Source organism: Anolis carolinensis, chromosome 2 (genome assembly GCF_035594765.1).
Source record: "Anolis carolinensis isolate JA03-04 chromosome 2, rAnoCar3.1.pri, whole genome shotgun sequence".
Taxonomy (NCBI): Eukaryota; Metazoa; Chordata; class Lepidosauria; order Squamata; family Dactyloidae; genus Anolis; species Anolis carolinensis.
In genome coordinates, this window is record NC_085842.1 from 243,603,100 (window position 1) to 243,621,923 (window position 18,824).

Here is an 18,824-nt window from a genome sequence, read left to right on the forward strand (position 1 = left end):
GCATGGCGGATGTAGTCCTGGCCTAACTGGACACTTACCCCAAATTCAGCAAATTTACAGTAAGCTAAACTGCCCAGTCTAGACACACCCTTTATCATTCACATGTAATTAGGCAAGAATGACTTAGTTAAGTCACAAAGCAGGTATTGCATCATAGTTTATAACTGCTTCTCACAATTATGATTTCAGCTAAAGTTTACAACCAAAGAAAATAGGCAAATGACTACTATGTGAAGTAACCGTGGCTGAAGAAGGGAGAATATCTCATATCAGCCCTGTTCATGGAGCTATGTATAGAGTTTTGTGTAAAAGTAAAAGAGTAGTATCTTATACCAGGTGAATAATATCATTGAAAAGAATTCTTATTTTACTTGAAAGTATTTAGTATTGACTTGGTAACTCAGGTAAAGCATAATGTTCCCATATTTTGTTCAAGAGGAAATGAGTATGAGCAAGAATGTTCTGCTTTATGTTCTGGCATCAGAATTTATTTCCTTGTTCGTTGGAATCGTATTTATCTATTCTGTCAAAAAGTGGGAAATTGAGCTTTAGATCATCCCCATGAAAGATTTGTGTGTGAATGTGTATAGAGCATAAGAGTGTAATACAGTGAAACCATGGCAAATATTCAACCATATGATATTAACTGGCTGCATTTTCCTTATCCAACCATGCAGAAAGTATGACAAATATGTCATACAATGTTTAGATATCATTTCACAACGTAGCAGACTTTATTCTTAACCACTTTCTTTCTTGAATTAAAGAAGTTACTTTCTCCCTCTTTCTGATATTTGAAGTAACTTAGATTCATGCTAGTTTAAGGGGCGTTAACTGAACCAGTGCCAGTCCCTGAGCCATTGGCTGCTGATCCCAGGCAAGCTCCAGGAATTGAAGGAATAATTGTGCACAAATGGGAACAAATTGAGTGTCACATGAAAAAAATAACGGCTGGCTCCCTACATCAGATAGTCTGAAATGATGGGATTTAGATAATTGGTGTGTAGAACATGGAGCACCATAGATGTTCTTGGACTCCAACTCGTATGAGTCTCAGTCTGCATGTCCAGTGGTGGAGAACAATGATGCTATAGTCCAACGATATATCCTGGAACACACTTCTCTCACTGTATAGTTGCCCTGTTGGTTGAAAACAGTGTGAAGTCTTTAGAAATTAGCACTGGATTCACAAAAAATTGTGTTCAAATGCCAGGCCTGTTCATTTGAAGTAAACTAAGAACTTCCAAAGTGAGAAAGAAAACAACTCTGGTCTTTTCATGTGTATCTAGAGATACTTCAGATGTTTGTAACATGACCATTCTGAAGCCAGAGCATAATATTTTGAACAGCTCAGAGGAAAATCCCTAGATATTCCCCAGTTCATATGATGGTGGTGCACAACAAAGCAATTACCAGAAAATGATGAATGTCAAAAAAGGTATTGCAGGGATACTTGGGGATTCAGCAACAGTTGCCTTCCTGCAGACTTGAATATTTTTCTTTATTATAGAATGATCTATAATACATATATTTGGGGTTCCATATTAAGGTGCCCTCTATTATTTCATGTCCCTCTAGATTGCTTTAAAATGAAAATGGGTTTCATTTTTCCTGTGCCATGTACCAATAAATATGTCTGTTCTTACAATACTATAAAACAGCTGTGACAACCTTGGTTCGGCTACACTTAAGTTATTCAAAACTGAACATAGGACTTATCCTGTCCTGTTGATTTCCATGAGGTGTGTTTGATTCACTTGGCTTGTTCTTACATAAATGGGAAACAGCACAGTTTGTCCCATGATGCATTCCACATGATCCTGAAGCAAAGAATAAGTCAGTGTGGCCTGAGGCTGTCAGGTTAGAAGCACCCCAACATAGGATTTCATGTGATTTTATCTTAATTTGTTTAAATGTATTTTACATTGTATTTTGTGAGATACAAAATTATTTGAAAGCAAATAGTTTTCTATGGTGATTCATTGTGATTCACAATTATGTATGGCGGAGCCCCCAGCGGTGCAGTGCCACCAGGACTGCTGACTGACAGGTTGGCGGTTTGAATCTGGGGAGAGTGGATGAGCTCCCTCTGTCAGTTCTAGCTCCCCATATGAGGACATGAGAAAAGCCTCCCACAAGGATGGTAAAACATCAAACATCTGGGCATTCCCTTGCAGACGGCCAATTCTCTCACACCAGAAGCAACTTGCAGTTTCTCAAGTTGCCCCTGACACACACAAAAAATGATGTCACATTTGAAGTAGAACTTGAGATATACTTTCTTAATCTTGCCAACATGTGGAAAGAAAAAATTGTGCTTTTGGAAGGAACTGGAAAGATCACCTCTGAGTACACTGTGACTAAGAAAAAACTATGAAATTCATGGAGTCACCTTAAGGCTACAGGCGTCTTGGAGGATCATAAATACACACAGTTTCTGAAAGAGAGAACAATGCACTGTAGTGAGTCTATATCAGGGTGGATCCAGCATTTTCTTCTTTGCTCAAAGGAGTTCCCTCCATTTCTGGAACGTTTCAGATCTAGTAGAGCATTTTGTTGGATAGGAGATGATTAATACCTTATGGCAGCAATGGAGAAATTGACGTCATAGCTGCAAGGGGAGGAGAATTTTTTCAAAAAGGCATTCCCTCTTCCCTCACTTTCAACAGACAGGAGTAATTTGTGCAGAACTGTACTCAGGTGACATTATCATTAGCAGAAGGAAACACTGAGTCCCACCTAGTTCAAACTATGAGGGCTGTGTAAACATTAATGTTTTAGTCTATGTATAGTACCGTATTTGTCCTTGTCTTGTGTAAGCATTTGCATTCATGGAAATACTGCCTGAGTTCCTATTGTATGCTGGTTCAATGCACTTATGCTGGAGGTTTGGAGTGAAAGGAGAGCTCTTCTCCCAATGTTGCAGTGGGAACCCTGGGACAGTGGGTTGCCTCATTGTAGCCAACCTAGAATTGTCTGTCTTAGGGATCTGGGCTGGACCCTAGTACCATCCTACTCTCATCATGCAACTAGGCAAAAACTGCTAAACAAGCAGGTAATGGATACGTCCGTGCATAGTGCATGACAAAGTAGTTATTCTAGTGTAAGTCACTAACATCAGAGCCGTCATGCTGTAGTAGTTTGAGCATTAGACAACGACTCTGGAGGCCAGGATTTGCATCCCTGTTTGGCCATAGAAACCCACCTTGGGCATGTCAAACTCTCTCAGCTTTAGAGGACGGCAAAGCCAAGCCCACCTCTGAACAAATCCCACTATCATAAAGATTTCGCAAGATAATATGCAAGAAACCATTGCACCACATTTGAGAGCCAAGAAAGCCTTGTGATGGGTTCATTTTAGGGCCTCCAGAGGTCAGAAATGATTTGAAGGCACACAATAATAATGATTACTTATTACTAAAGCAAACAATAGTGCTTGCAGATTATCATACCAACAATTCAAATTGATCAAACTGTAGCAGAAGACTGTGAGTGGGGTGAGCTCCACTCAACCTAGCAGTTCAAAAAATGCAAATGTGGGTAGATGAATAGGTACTGCTCCGGCTGGAAGGTAATGGCGCTCCTTGCAGTCATGCCGGCTACACGACCTAGGAGGTATCTACAGAAAACACCAGCTCTTCGGCTTAGAAATGGAGATGAGCATCACCTCCCAGTGTCGGACACAACTAGACTTAATGTCAAGGGGAAACCTTTACCTTAGTATCCATATTTTCTGACTCTGGTCTTTCGCCGAATCAAGTGATTATTATTTTTGGAATCTACAAATTGTTTCAGTTTGTATCCATTTTCTGTAACCATACTGTAAGAAATTGTTCAGTTCAGTTAGCTTAAGGGCACAGTCTTTGCTTCGAGCAAAGTTATGTAATTCATTCCTCATGCAGGACATTAACCTTTTATATAAAGGCCTTTTTAGGAGAAGAAATGGGAAGTTTGTGAGGAATCAGTTCAGTCCTTTTACCAATTAAAGTTGTATTTCAGGAATGTCCAACTGTGCCTTGTTCACAATAAATTGCCTGTTCGGAACTGTTATGCAACTAGCAGGATTTGATATTAATTAGTTTAAATAACAACAACACAATGATTATTCACCAGCACATTGTTTCTCATTTGAAAAATGAACACAAACTATAGAGAATTGCCTTTGGGATCTCACTGAGCCTATTGTGCCACCTGATGCACAGAGACCTTACTGCCGAGATTCTTCCAAGTTGTGGTTAATGAGAGAGTTTCCTTATCTCTCTTGTGTGAAGCAAGCTTGTGAATTCACAGCAGTAAATTGGTAGAGTTTTCTGGCTTTATTTTCCTCTGCACAAATCTTTAAAACTATACTAGAATATGAGAGAAAGACACAAATCCTTAGGGTACAGATAGAGATAGAAGTCGGCCATTATATGCATACTTTTATATTCCTGTCTTCTGTTTCTAGGGTTTAAATTAATCTGAGATTCTCTCTGCAACCTAATTAACCAAATGGACGATTCTAAATTCCTTGGTTCTAACAACAGCAGGCTTCATAGTCAGGCTGCATTTATTTTGTCCTGAAGGACTATGGCTTATGAAGAATATCCCCACTTGAAATATTTTTCAGAATCAGATCATTTATGTACACACAAAGACACTGTTTTGGTTCTCTATCTCATCTTGTGATTCCAGACAGGTTTCAGCCTACGAGGAGCGGCTGAAAGAGCCGGGCATATTTAGCCTGCAGAAGAGAAGGCTGAGAGGAGACATGGAGGCCATGAATAAATATGTGAGGGGAAGTCATAGGGAGGAGGGAGCAAGCTTGTTTTCTGCTGCCCTGGAGACTAGGATGCGGAACAATGGCTTTAAACTAAAGGAAAGGAGATTCCACCTGAACATCAGGAAGAACTTCCTTACTGTGAGAGCTGTGTCAGGAACTGGTGACCCTAACTGATTGATGAACCAGGTCTCACTTCTGCTCACCCATCAGACCACTCTGCAAACGGCGAAAGTGGCACCAACAAAGCACGACAACTTTGTTGTTTTATCTGCTGATCCCAGCGGCACTGATGCTTTATTTACAACAATATTTACAGTGCTAAATTCCAAAGCTGTAAGGACACATCTTGCATCCGCAAGATTAAACATGGAACTTTTCGTCTCTCTCAGAGTCATATCTCTGTACACCGAAGCACCTCCTCTGCATTCCACAGCCTGTGATGTATCTTCCTGTCATGTAGCACAAAAGGAAGTCTCTGTTCATTTGCCCTTCCAGAAATCAATCAGGGCTCGCTGCAATTAACCTCTTGACTGCTAGAATGCTTGCCGGAACAAAATACATATATTTCCACAGCAACAATAGATTAAACATTACACTCCATATAAAAAAAACACTAACAAGCTGTTCGGCAGTGGAACTCGCTCCCCCGGACTGTGATGGAAGCTCCTTCTTTGGAGGCTTTTAAACAGAGGTTGTATGGCCGTCTGTTGGGGGTACTTTGAATGTGATTTCCTGCTTCTTGGCAGGGTGTTGGACTGGATGGCCCATGAGATCTCTTCCAACTCTAGGATTCTACAATTCTCTGTTTTTATTTCTGTTCTAATTTTATGCTGGTCTCAAATGAACTGGTCTGACTGTTTATCCCAGCATTCCAGGAGAAGTAAAACATTAATGGTTCTCCAGAGTAAAATCAAAAACAGCATGAACAAAATCTGATCTTTTGAAGGCACATCCATACTGGAGGAAAAGTCCCAGGTTTTGTTCTTGTTCGTTCTAAATTTCTACTGGATTAAAATAAACTGGTCTAGGGGTCTGATATTAAAAGTCTCTGGCTATATTGGGAGCTGACATTATTCTGAGATGAACAATTCATGTGTTGACCTCCAGAATAAAATCGGAAATAACAGGAACAAAAGGTGGGACTTTCTAGCCTTTTTAAGCTGCCTGGATGAACCCTTAGGCTCCTTCTACACTGCCATATAAAATCCAGATTATCTGATTAGATAATCTGGATTACATGGCAGTGTAGAAGGTGCCTATGATAACAAAGAGGTCCATGCAAGGGTACATTCCTCAGGATGACCATAGGAGTTTTTGAACGTCAGTGGTTTAAGAACAAAGCTAAAAGACTTTCCTTTTAAAATGCATTGTTTTTGTGGTTGTTTTGTTGTTGTGGTGGTTAAAAGAATGAATTTCAAGTGTTCCAGTTATTTCTGATTTACATTGCCCCTAAGACAAAGCTATCACAGAATTTTATTGGCAAGATCTGTTCAGAAAATTTGCCTTTTCCTCTCTTGAGACTAAAGAGTGTGACTTGCCCAAGGTCACCCAGTAGGTTTCCACGGTCAAGCGAGGAATCAATCCCTCGTTTCTAGTCATAGTCCAGTGCTCCAACCGTGACACCACATTGGCTGTAATGATGATATAATTGCTTACCATTCTTAAATTAACTTGAAACAGTGCCATTTGTTACAAGCTGTTGGTCAGTAGTACAAAACACTCTCTTGTTTCTTCCTTGTTCCCGTTTCTTCCATCACCCATGAGAGAGCACAACGGAGCAGCGTGGAAGTGCAGTACAAGCTAGCTCTTGTGCCATGAAAAGGTTTTTCTGCATCTTACAGTGTTGCCACGTCACCAGTGCAAAATATATTTTAAAAGTTACATTACAGTGCAAAAGGATTATTATTATCCCCATACATTGTGATTACAATTTTATTACATTATTGGGCAGAGGAGTTAATTATAAGGAACCAATTATACCTAGGGCCACTCTGCCATTCCCTTCTTCTTAGATCAATGTCATGATTAATTGGAGTTGTTTCTGGAGATTCCCAAAACAATTGTTATTTTCCTGCTAGAGACTGCCTGTCCAGTTGCAAGAATACTCATGCATGGCCCAGATCTAATACAAATAAAATGCTACTTAGTTTCTGAAATTGGACATTCTTTGTAAATATAGCTTGTGAGATGGCAAGTTTACAGTTATCCTTTGCTCAGTTTATGACTATGTTTGTAGGCATACCAACATTTCACTTGCACATTTGATTTTTATTTGCTGTTCTAATTGACTCCAGACTTCTAAATTCTAGGTAGGAACTTCTGTCTATATCACCTGTCTTTTTAGCCAGAGGGAACTCAATGCAGTGAAGCATCAATCTCTCATAAATATTATAATGTGTATATGTGTTGTAGAAAGGGCTGCCACGGTAGCACAGCGGGTTAAACTGCTAAGCTGCAGAACTTTGGTGGAAGTTTGGCGATTCAAATCCATGGATGGGGTGAGCTCCCATTATTGCCCCAGCTTCTGCCAACCTAGCAGTTCAAAAATATGGAAATGTGAATAGATCAATAGGTACTGCTTCGGTGGGAAGGTAACGGCACTCCATGCAGTCATGCTGGCCACATGACCTTGGAGGAGTCTACAGACAATGCTGGCTCTTTGGCTTAGAAATGGAGATGGGCACCAACCCCCAGAGTCGGACACGACTAGACTTAATGTCAGGGGGAAACCTTTACCTTTACTTATATGTGTTGTGAAAACCCCCTTACAGCCTTCTGATGTTTTTTTCTTTTTCTTTGCAGACTGCGTCGTCAGCTATCAAAGGTACCATACAGCTGGGTATAGGATACACGGTGGGCAACCTCACATCTAAACCTGATAGAGATGTACTTATGCAAGATTTCTATGTCGTAGAAAGTGTCTTTCTCCCCAGGTAAGACCAAAATTAGATCTGTTCCCAAAACATGAGCACCAATTTTGTGTCAACTTACTATTATTTTATTTATCTATATTCTACCTTTTTCCTAGAATTGGGACTTAAGGCACTTTCAAAAATGGAAGGAGATACTGATATATGCTTTTATCTGAATCGGTTTTAATTTCTATAAGCTGCCTTGAGTTGCACATTCTATGGAAAACATAAGGTGTAAATATATATTTTTAATAAAGAATAATATATATTCCAATTTTACCTTACCTTTCCACCTAAACTGATAATGTTAGACTACATGGTTCTCCTTTTTTTCTTAATCTTCATAACAATATTAGATACATATTAGATTGAAAGATACTGACTTGTCCACGGCCACCCACTCAACTAAGTGTCTGTACATGATTTGTATTCAACACTAGCACAGGCATGGGCAGACTTCAACCCTCTGGGTATTTTGACTGTAGGCTATTAGGAATTGTGGGAGTTGTAGTCCAAAACACCGGGAAGGCCAGAGTTTACCCATGCTTGCTCTAACAGGTACACCATTGACTTTTTAAAGGTATAGGCTTAAGGGTTAATTTAAAAGTATTCGTAAATATAGAAAATTATGGTATAGTGGACTTTACACTTTTTAGATCATCTCTGTGCTGAGAAAAGGTATTGTTACAAAAAAATAAGAGGAAAGAGGCCTATACAGACTTAAGGATTTATATACAGATGCCTCCACTAAAAATAAGAATCCCAATTAAAGATCAGTTACACAATTTAATAGTACAATGATCACAGGCCTTTCAGTTTACTCATTTTACCTTTCATCAAGCAATGAAGGCAGCTGCACTGAAAGAACTAACTGGTTTTTGAACAAATACTTTTGAAGTGTGTTGCTTGTATCGGAGATCTGATTTCAAAAGTTTATAATATTTTAATTGATGTTATCTATGCTAGCTCCTTTGGAATCAGATTAGTTTGTGCTGTCAACAAAATGTAATAACAAAAGGATGACATAACAAAGTCCTTTAAAAAGAATATGTATTCATATAAAATAGAAGATTTATTGGAAGAAAGTATGTGTTTTCATTAAAAAATGGAAATTGCTTTCTAAAACAACTAACGATTTGATGTTTTCTGAAGCAGGGTATTGTTGTAACCTTTTAAAAAATTATGTAATGTTACAGCTTTAGTTCAGTTGTTTCATTCTGGTTTGAGGTAGAAGGTTAATTTGTGGAAAGAGTAGAGCCGATAGGTTTGTTATATTGTCCTAATTGCATTCCAGTGAAATAACAATGGCTCTGTAATGGAAACACCTGAATGACAGGTTAGCAAAAGAGTTTTTTCTTGATTTACAGAAACGCAAAGTGCACACATTTGTATTAACTATTCAAATTTGCATGAGGGATCTGTTCCAGGACTCTTTGTGCAATATAATTTTCACATATAATCTGGAACTCTATTATTCTTGCTTGAAATTAACTGTGTCTTGGGCTTCTGGACAAGGTACCGTATGCCATAGAATTGCAAAGGACAATTTAGTGATGCCTAGAGAAATTGGGGTTTTTTTTAGCCTTCAGTGTGATTCTGTAGTCAACCTCCAATGGACTATCCAGTGTGATTTGACCATAGAATCATGCCGGAGAATACTTCTCTAGGCATTTCCTGCATAATTATATTGTATACAAAGTTACTGAACATTCAGCAGAATCATAGTAGAGCATGCTGTTTCAGAATTCATATTTGAAAATCTTCCTAAAATCAGAATGATGAAATGCAAGCTAAAATTAAATGAAATGTAAAGTTTGGGAGTGCAGTGCACTTGAAAGTCGCCATGACAGATGAATATGACTGTGCTTTGCATGTGGACACTGTTCACATTCTGTTCAGCTGCTTGGGGACATCATTCAAATGATTTCTCATATCCCTTGCAAATGAACTTGCATAAATGTCAGTTGTTGCTTTTAGTATCCTAAGCTCATGGAAGAGACTCTCCCATGACACAATATCTGTAATGTTTTAAAATATCTGAGATAAAAGATGGAGCACCCATCCCATTTGTATTGCTCAGTTATGTCTAGAGGCTTTATGGTGTCTATGACAATTACCATGTATCTCTGTCTATATAAGAGGAATTTGCTGTTATTTCCTACAAGGAGATATGTATGGGGCTATGGTAAGTTGTTAGCCCCAGCTCCTGCCAACCTAGCAGTTCGAAAACATGCAAATGTGAGTAGATCAACAGGTACTGCTCCGGCAGGAAGGTAACGGCGCTCCATGCAGTCATGCCAGCCACATGACCTTGGAGGTGTCTACGGACAACGCCAGCTCTTCGGCCTAGAACTGGAGATGAGCACCAACCCCCAGAGTCGGTCACGACTGGACTTAACATCAGGGGAAACCTTTACCTTTTATGGTAAGCAATATGGCATTGCCAGAGGGAACAACAGTATGCAGAGAAGATAAGGCAGCAGGACTTTTGATTTGCGAGAGCTCCAGGTGAATTAAACCAGGTCCCTTCTACACTGCCATATAATCCAGATGATCAAAGCAAATAATCCACACATTGTGTTGGCACACAAGAGGTTGCCAACATGGGCAATAACATTGAACCATAGGACGTCATCATAAAAACCAAACAAACTATGGTTTCATCTTTCAAATCGTTGGAGAGATTTATATGTAGATAGTGAGATACACTATATTTTAGATTTTATATGATTCTTCCTTTTGAAACAGAATGTCAAGTGAAAAACTGAAAGCTCTTCTAGTCTGTAGACCCCCATGGACCCCATGTGGCTGCTTTTGAATGTGTTGTTCGGCAATTGCAGTCTTCCTTTTACAAATACCCATTGCTTTGCAAAACTATTGAAACAGTCTTCATATTTTAGCAAAGTTATGTACTTTAGCCTCCCACAGTTCTTGATGTCAAACCAGTAACCCAAGTTGCTTGAACTCTGGAGTCTGAGATACGAACCTGATAACCTCATGGATGCATGAGCTTCTGAATCTAAGTGCAACTTTCTGATGCGACTGACACAGGAAGTTTCAAGGCTGAATGTAATCAGATATGAAATGATACCATAGGATTTAATTTTTGTGTTTCTATTTTTGTTACCTACATGTTGTTTCACATGGCCATTTTGATGGCCGCCAACCTTCTCAGTAGTCTAGGCCAGGGTATTCTTGATGCTATGTATTGTAACATAGGACCTCATCACACTAGAGCAGGCATGGGCAAACTTGGGCCCTGCAGGTGTTTTGGACTTCAACTTCCACAATTCCTAAAAGCTTACTAGCTGTTAGAAATGGTGGGAGTTGTAGTCCAAAACACCTGCAGGGCCCAAGTTTGCCCATGCCTGCAGTGGAGTATGGATCCACTTTAAATCCAGTTGCTGCCTCCTGCACAATTCTGGGTTTTGTGGTTTAGGGGAAGGGCCTTTAAAATGCTCCGCCGGAGACGTTCTGAGCTTCACTAAACTACAAACCCCAGAATTTTGCAGGAGGCAGAAATATGATTTAAAGTGGATCCATGCTCTAGTGTGATGAGGCAATAAGTATTTTGGGAAAGCTGGGTTACACGGTATGGATACAAAAAGTCTGTTAGAACTAGATTGTAGTTCATCTGAATGCTGATTGAAAGTGACAAGAGATATTTTTCCTTGAAGAGCAAAAGCCTCAAGAAGGAAAAGTAAAGTCAAGGATTATGGTTCCTCATGAGTTTCAATTTCAGCCAATTAGGTGGAGTTTGCAGCTTTGTATAGCAATGTTTCTCTCTGTGTCATCCATCCCTTCTCTAGCTTATTCTCTGCCTATCTTCTGAACACACATGAAGCAGGAAAGGAAGGCGATTCTCATGGGAGTGGTCCAGATAGCAAGGGTGGGCTTGCATTATCTAGAAAGCCAGATGGTGTTAAGAGTTACAGTCCCCCAACACATACACTTTTAGCATTATATTCAGGCTTTTTGTGTTCAAGGCCTATGTTGACTGAATGAGAGCTTCCAGAGCAACCTGGTAGACTAATCAAGATGTGTGATTTCAAAAAATATTAAAAGCACATATAATATAAAGAAGCACCACCATTAAAAGTTCTATCATTGATAGTGTTAACATTAAATAAAAACAAGAGTAAAGTGTCATATAATCTGAGGTTTGTTCTCCTTTGCTGCTACATAATTCGCATTTCATTTGAAGGATCAGCAAAGATTGCAATAAGACTTTGAGAATTTAAAAATAGAATTCATGTTGGGATAGAGGTCCTTCGGGTGGGAATAGAGTAATGGTTGGGAGGAGTTGAGAATCTAAAGTTCAGAAACCTTCTACAAATATTATTTTGTAATAGGTTATTTTCTCAATCGTTATCTCCCCTTTGCCCTGCGCTGTGTATTTCTTGACAGCCCCCCCCCCCCCAATCCTCCACTAAATGTTCTTCACTAGCCATAAGGATTTTAGGCTTTTCTTTATCACAGTGCTGCTATTCTCCAACTCACTTGGCTCTGTGTGAGATGGTTGCTGCTCTTTTGCATTCAGTGTGCTGCTCTTTCTGGCACAAAGAATTTCAACTTGTTCTCCTTTATTGTGGTCACTTCTTGCATCGTCCAGCTGTGCCATACTGATTTGTTTTGTGGCCTAGTTGTTTAGGAGCAATACGTGAAGAGCAATAAGTCAGAACAGGAAGACGTAGAATTGACAACATACAACAGCTGGCTTAGTGCACAGTTGGTTTTCTTTTTTCATGGGATAATAAATATTTTTGTTTCATTCACCTTTCTATCAGCTGTAATGTACAAATGATAGAGAGCCTTTTCAGATGTGGTTGCATAAAGATGATGTTAGGCCTCTAACTTCTAACAACAGATTACCTTATCTAATTCACATCATCTAAAATGCTGCATGGAATTCTGTTTGAATTCTATAGATGTCAGATCCTCATAGAAAAGGAGTTGGACATTTTGCGGAATATCAATATTCAGTTGAAGGATACCAAAGTATAGTTACACAGCTGGACATGTAATACTCATCTTCATATGCATTTGTTTGCACATTCAGTTGTGCAAAGTTGTTATTAAACACAAGTATTGCGTTGTGCAGTCAATTTGTAACTCCATATACAGAGGTTTGCACTTTCGTGACATAGGATCCCAGCCTTTGTCTGTTAACAACACACAATATAGGGGACGAAACTCTCCCACAGTGCTTAATGCTGCAGAAAAGGTAAACAGTATACCAATATTAAAAATTCTTTAAATTATTTATGATGTTGGCTGATTGGCATATGCTACAGTTCTATAAATGGTTACTCAAGTGTAAGATCCTATTGAATTCAGTGAGGCTCATTGTCATAACTTGGTGTAAGGTTGCAGTTATAGTCTGGTTTTAGAAGCTCAGAGAAATGGCACTAGATTAGAGTTGTCTGAAAATGTAAACTGGATAGTCCATTGATTTGGTAAATGTGCAGTCATATTTATTTGATTTGCTCTACCTTCTGATTTTGCTTGGGGGGAGGAAAGAGCAAAGTCTGAAGAAGGTTTATAGTAAGTTTCCTTTTTAAAATGGCATGCTTGTAATATGTTACATTTCTCTTTCAATCTAGTGAAGGGAGCAATTTGACTCCTGCTCACCATTATCCAGACTTCAGATTTAAGACATATGCTCCTCTTGCCTTCCGCTACTTCAGAGAACTTTTTGGTATTAAGCCTGATGACTACTTGGTAAGAATTTGTTTCTTATCTCCCTCATCTCCATTTCCCATGAGGGTCAATTACTTCACTCTAGGATGAGACTGAGCACTTGTCTTTGCTATTCATTTCTAAGTTACTTGTACCAGATTCCAAGCCAAAGAGGAATATTCATTGTTAACTGTCAGGTTTTTCTTGATGCACCTGAAGGCTTACTCCAGTCACTTGGAGTCAGGATTGCTAAGAATAATTCCCTATGGAGTGTGATATATAAAACTAAATTCATGAGTTCTAAATTGGTCAGATAGAAAGATCTGTACTTTTAAAAAAGTTCCTGTATAAATTTAGCTCATGCCTGAGTTTTCAATAATTCAGCCTTTAATAAATTGCCCTAAAATCTGATGTGTTAATTGATTGCTCAGTATAATTGCTTCTCAGGTCATTATTTCCACTAGAATATTGTAATTGCAGCTAAATACTCCTGCGGATTTTGCTGATTGAATCCTTGTCGAGGGACCTCCATGTGTTAATTGGCTTGTAATTGTCTTAACAGAGTATATAAATATTTTCTTCTCTGTGCTGTAACCTTGACCTGGAAAAAAGGAAGCCCACAGAATATATCTATTATGCCTTTTAAAAAGCCTATGTAGCGCTTGGTTTGTTCAGGTTTACGTGCTTACTCATTGGTAGTAAAGAACAAGTGGTATTAAGTTGTTGTAGGCAGATGAACAGCCGTCTGCTAGGCAGGGAAAGGACTAAAGGCAGCAGGAGAGTAATGCAGTAGGAACTGCATGTGTTGCCCCATCCCTGTGTTTGGGCCTCTTCTGAATAGCTGGAAGAGGAACAACATATGTGAAATGTTGTTCTGAGCTTGCAGTCCCCATAAGTCAGTGGATTATGTCTTCATTTAGTTTTTGATATGGTGCTATTATCAAAGGCAAATTTAGTATTTTGTGAGTACAGTATGACCCCCTTATCTATGGGCTTGATGCCCACTGTTGCACTTTCCAAAAAACATTCCAATCCAGAAGTGTTTCTGGGCCTTTAGTACTATTTTTCTTCCGCCCCAAATACAGATTGAGCATTCCTTATCCAAAATGGTTGGATCCATAAATGCTTGGGTTTTCAGATTCTCTCTCTCTCTCTCTCTCTCTCCCCCACCCCACCAAATTTTGGAATACCTATATTTATCTTCACACACATATACACATAAATATGATGAAATCTCTTGTAGATGGGATCCAAGTCAGAAGTCAGAATTCACTTATGCTTTATATAGACCTTATGTTCATAGCCTGAAAGTAATTTTATACAATATTTAAATAAATTTGTGCATGGAAAAATGTACATTGAACCAACAGAAAGCAAAGGTGTCACTTTCTCAGTCACTCATGTGGATGATTTTAGAATGCAGACAGCCCTCTACAATGATGGGATTAGGGTCACAGCACTCCTGTGAAAATGAAAAACTGCATATAAAGACACTATTTTTTACAAGAGAAAACAGAGGTCCTCCAGCATAACTCGGTGGTCGTCTTTTGCTCTAAGTTGATCATAAAATCCCACTGGAGGACCTAGAGATTCTTAGAGAAGTGTTCTCGCTAGAAATCTCTTAAGCCCTCTAACACAACTTAAGGAAATTGGCCACACTGGAAGACCTAGAGATCCCTAGTGAGAACATTTTAAATCGAGTCCACTAATAATAAAAAACGCAAATGTGGAGGGATGACGGTATTTTGAATTTCCCAATAAGAGATGCTCAATCTGCAAAATTATAATATAAAATTCACTATTAGCCAGGGTTTCAGTATGTACACAGTGTCTTGGAATGTATACCCAATAGATTTGTTATTGTAGTTAGTAAATAAACATATATGAAAGCATTAAGTGAAATAATATTACTGTAAAAGTACTATCATATAAAAATACTCAAATAAAGACAATGTCCATGTGTAATGCTAAATCATAATGTAGTGCAACATTTACATCAAAAGGAAGGATATGTAATGATAGCCTGGGGTTCCCACTCTACCTGGTCTCTGTTGAACCTAGAGATTGACTCAGGTAGAGTAAGACTTTCTTGTTTTTTTAAGCCAAGCTCTATGCAAGGCTTTCTTCTAAGCTCCTTTCTTGGAGGCACAGAATCATTTGCTTCCATTGTTTGATATCCAGTCTTGTTTCAAAACTTGATAACCAAAATTTCCTGGTTTAGACAAATTAAGAAAGTACGGTTAATTAAGGACTTCCAAGTCTGAGGGTGCTGTTTTAAAAATCACCAGATCATTACAAGTGGCAAGCACTGTGTTATGTTTCATAGGAAAAATAGCTGGAGAGGAGATTTTCATGTTTAGGAATGTCATCTGCTTTGAAAATGGACTATTGCTCATATTTTAATAACATTAGAATTCTGACTTAGAGAGCTGGAGGCTTCTAATCAAGCTAATAAGGCAATTTCCTCTTCTTCTCATGGCACTTCGACCTAGAGTCCTTTATGCACCTAGTAAAACATGATGATTGACAGCATGGATTTTTGAAATATGAGTACCTGTACTTTTGTTTGCTGTAATAAGTCCATTTTCACACTAGCATGTATGAGAAAATATTTACTCTGAGATACTTCACCTCAGACTTTTCTGTTGACTTCATCTCTACTGCAATTTGTTCACCTTTTTCTGTGGTGGTACTGCTGATCAGAAAAATATGATCTAATTTACTAGCAGATGCCTTCCCTTGAGATAGACCCATGTCATCACTAAGGTCATCGGCGAAGGCCCAACAGGTTGGTCCACGACTTACAGATGGCCATCTCATGTGAGCCCGAAGTGAGCATTCTCCGTGAGGGTCCCTACCCTTTGGAATGCCCCCTTTCCCTGCTTGTATTCAGAGGGCACTACCTGTGGCATGCTTTAGGCACCTGTTAAAGATACCACCTCTGTCCCTGGCCCTTTTCCAACTGACTGTGCTGCCTAGTTTGAGAATTGTGCTGTGATTTTAGACGATTGTTTTTCCTGAATTATTGAATGTTGTGATTTCTCATGTTTGCATTTCGATGTACATTTTAATGGATTGTTTGTTTCTGTTGCACACAACCTCATGAGATCACCAGAGATGGGAAGTGGGATAAAAGTTGATGGAATACTCATAATATTTTGCCTTTGAGATTTTCACAGCAGTAGCACACGTAGGAGGGAATGTCTTATTTCCTAAGAACAAATAAAGCCTACACTCTCAGAATAAGCCATAGTAATGACAATAACAGTAACAGGAATTCAAGTAAAACTCTCACAGTTGACCTCCTCCAGAGGCACTGAGGACCATTGTGAGAGTTTTACTTGAATTCCTGTTACTCATTTTTTAATGTTAGATTTAGCAAAGTAGCTAAATCCAGCTCCACTTGGCCACTTTTGAGAGTGCTCACAGTCTGCCAGGAATTTTTCCTAAGTACCTGCTTTTGCAGAGAAGAGGAATTGTGCAAGAAAATGTTTCTGCTCTTGCCCAGTTTTTGCCAGTTGTACAAGTAAGGATAGCTTTTAAATCAGCGTCAGTAATGCTTTACAAATGACTTATGTGTCAGTCGTGACGAAGAAAGCACGCTGTGTAGATGAGGAAGAATGTGTTTCTAAAGTAGAAACATTTTTTCCTACTGGCAAGCACTTTCCAGATTAATTGAATATTGTGGAATGTTTAGCTTCTTGAGGTTCATGAAGATATCCTTAGCATTTTTCCTAATTAACCTAATTTTTCAGAAGGGGAATAGACTTCTGCATTTTTATTGCCCACGCTGACACTAAATTTCTTTTTGTCTCTATGATCAGTATTCAATTTGCAGCGAACCTTTAATAGAACTATCCAACCCTGGTGCGAGTGGATCCTTGTTCTTTGTCACCAGTGATGACGAGTTCATAATCAAAACAGTTCAACACAAAGAAGCAGAGTTCCTTCAGAAACTGTTGCCTGGCTACTACATGGTAAATAAGTTCAAGTCCTCAGGTTCTCCTGCTTGCTTTTTTCTGGGAGGGAGAAGGAAGAGGATGCATTTTTATTTAGCCCTTTAACAGTTCATTCAGTGCTTGCCTACCTTCTTGTGAATTTTGAATATCAATTTCCTGTTTCTCAATGTTTGCTGATAATGTTGGATCTTAAAGGAAAAAATGTGTGCTTATTTTGAAATTAAAGGGTAACGGATGAACATCCTGTTTGTTTTAATTATGTTGTACCCTGCCTCAAGCCATAAGGAGACACCGGTAACAAATAAGAAATAATAATATTTACAGGTGTGACTAATCTTATTATTGGTAGAACACCTCTGCAATGCCACCATGTTATCCTGTTCTGTGGCATAGTAGTTGTATTTATACAAATCAACTATTGCATATACAATTACCGTATATACTCAGGTATAAGCCGACCCGAATATAAGCCGAGGCACCTAATTTTACTACAAAAAACTTGGAAAACATTGACTCTCGTATGAGCCGAGGGTGGTAAATTTCAGAAATAAAAATAGATACCAATAAAATTACATTAATTGAGGCATCAGTAGGTTAAATGTTTTTATATTGAATATAAAGCTCAAATTTAAGATACGATTTTCCAACTCGGATCAAATCATTATTCTCATCTTCTTCAATGTAAATGTGCTTGTGTATTCTTTTAATAATAATAGATTAAAATAATACATGTAATAATAATAATAATAATACATGAAAATAATACAAGTAATAATAAATAGAGTAAAATAATAAATGCAATAATAATAATAAGATCAGAGTGAAATAATAAATGTATTATTAATAATAATAAAAATAGAGTAAAATAAATGTAATATTAGAAACAATAATGGAGAAAATAATAAATGTAATAATACCAATAATAATAGAGAAAATAATAAATGTAATAATACCAATAATAATAGAGAAAAATAATATATGTATTATATATTCTCACGTATAAGTTGACCCAAATATAAGCCAACCAGGACCCCTCACCCGAGTATAAGCTGAGGGGGGCTTTTTTAGTCTTAAAAAGAGGGCTGAAAAACTAGGCTTATACTCGAGTATATATAGTATATATTATTGTGACCTGTAGGATTGTCCTGTTATGAATTTTTTTTCAGAGTTTGCCTTTGTGTTGTAGTCCAGCCTTTGATTGTGCCTGTACCTGACCTTAATGGGGATTCTGGGTCTGAGCTTATTAGGCAGCTTGATGATGACAATGTGGATACTGGACCCTCAGAACAGCAGGAGAATCAGGAGGTTTTAAGTTCTGAGAATGAGAGCTCTCTGTTTGAGGGAGGCCACTTTCCAGAAAGGCCGTTCGCTAGAGATGCAAGGTCAGAGACAGAGTTGAGCCCAGAGGAGGAAAACGCAAGTCCAGCTGGCCGGGCTAATGACTGGCAGCTGGATAGGAGACTGATGCTCCATCAACATAGAGTTTCTCACAAGAAAGTAAGAAGCCCTTAT

General features: G+C 38.5%; 1 protein-coding gene across 3 annotated transcripts in view; it reads left to right on the top strand.

The window, feature by feature from the left end:
* The window catches only part of pip5k1b (phosphatidylinositol-4-phosphate 5-kinase type 1 beta), a 106,217-nt gene that overhangs the window by 51,876 nt on the left and 35,517 nt on the right, over nt 1–18,824 (top strand). For all 3 annotated transcript variants that reach the window (XM_008103311.3, XM_008103312.3, XM_008103313.3), the window contains exons 4-6: nt 7,565–7,695; nt 13,278–13,395; nt 17,178–17,330. In XM_008103311.3, the coding sequence (XP_008101518.1) occupies nt 7,565–7,695; nt 13,278–13,395; nt 17,178–17,330 (402 nt within the window). The remainder of the gene's footprint in view (nt 1–7,564; nt 7,696–13,277; nt 13,396–17,177; nt 17,331–18,824) is intronic.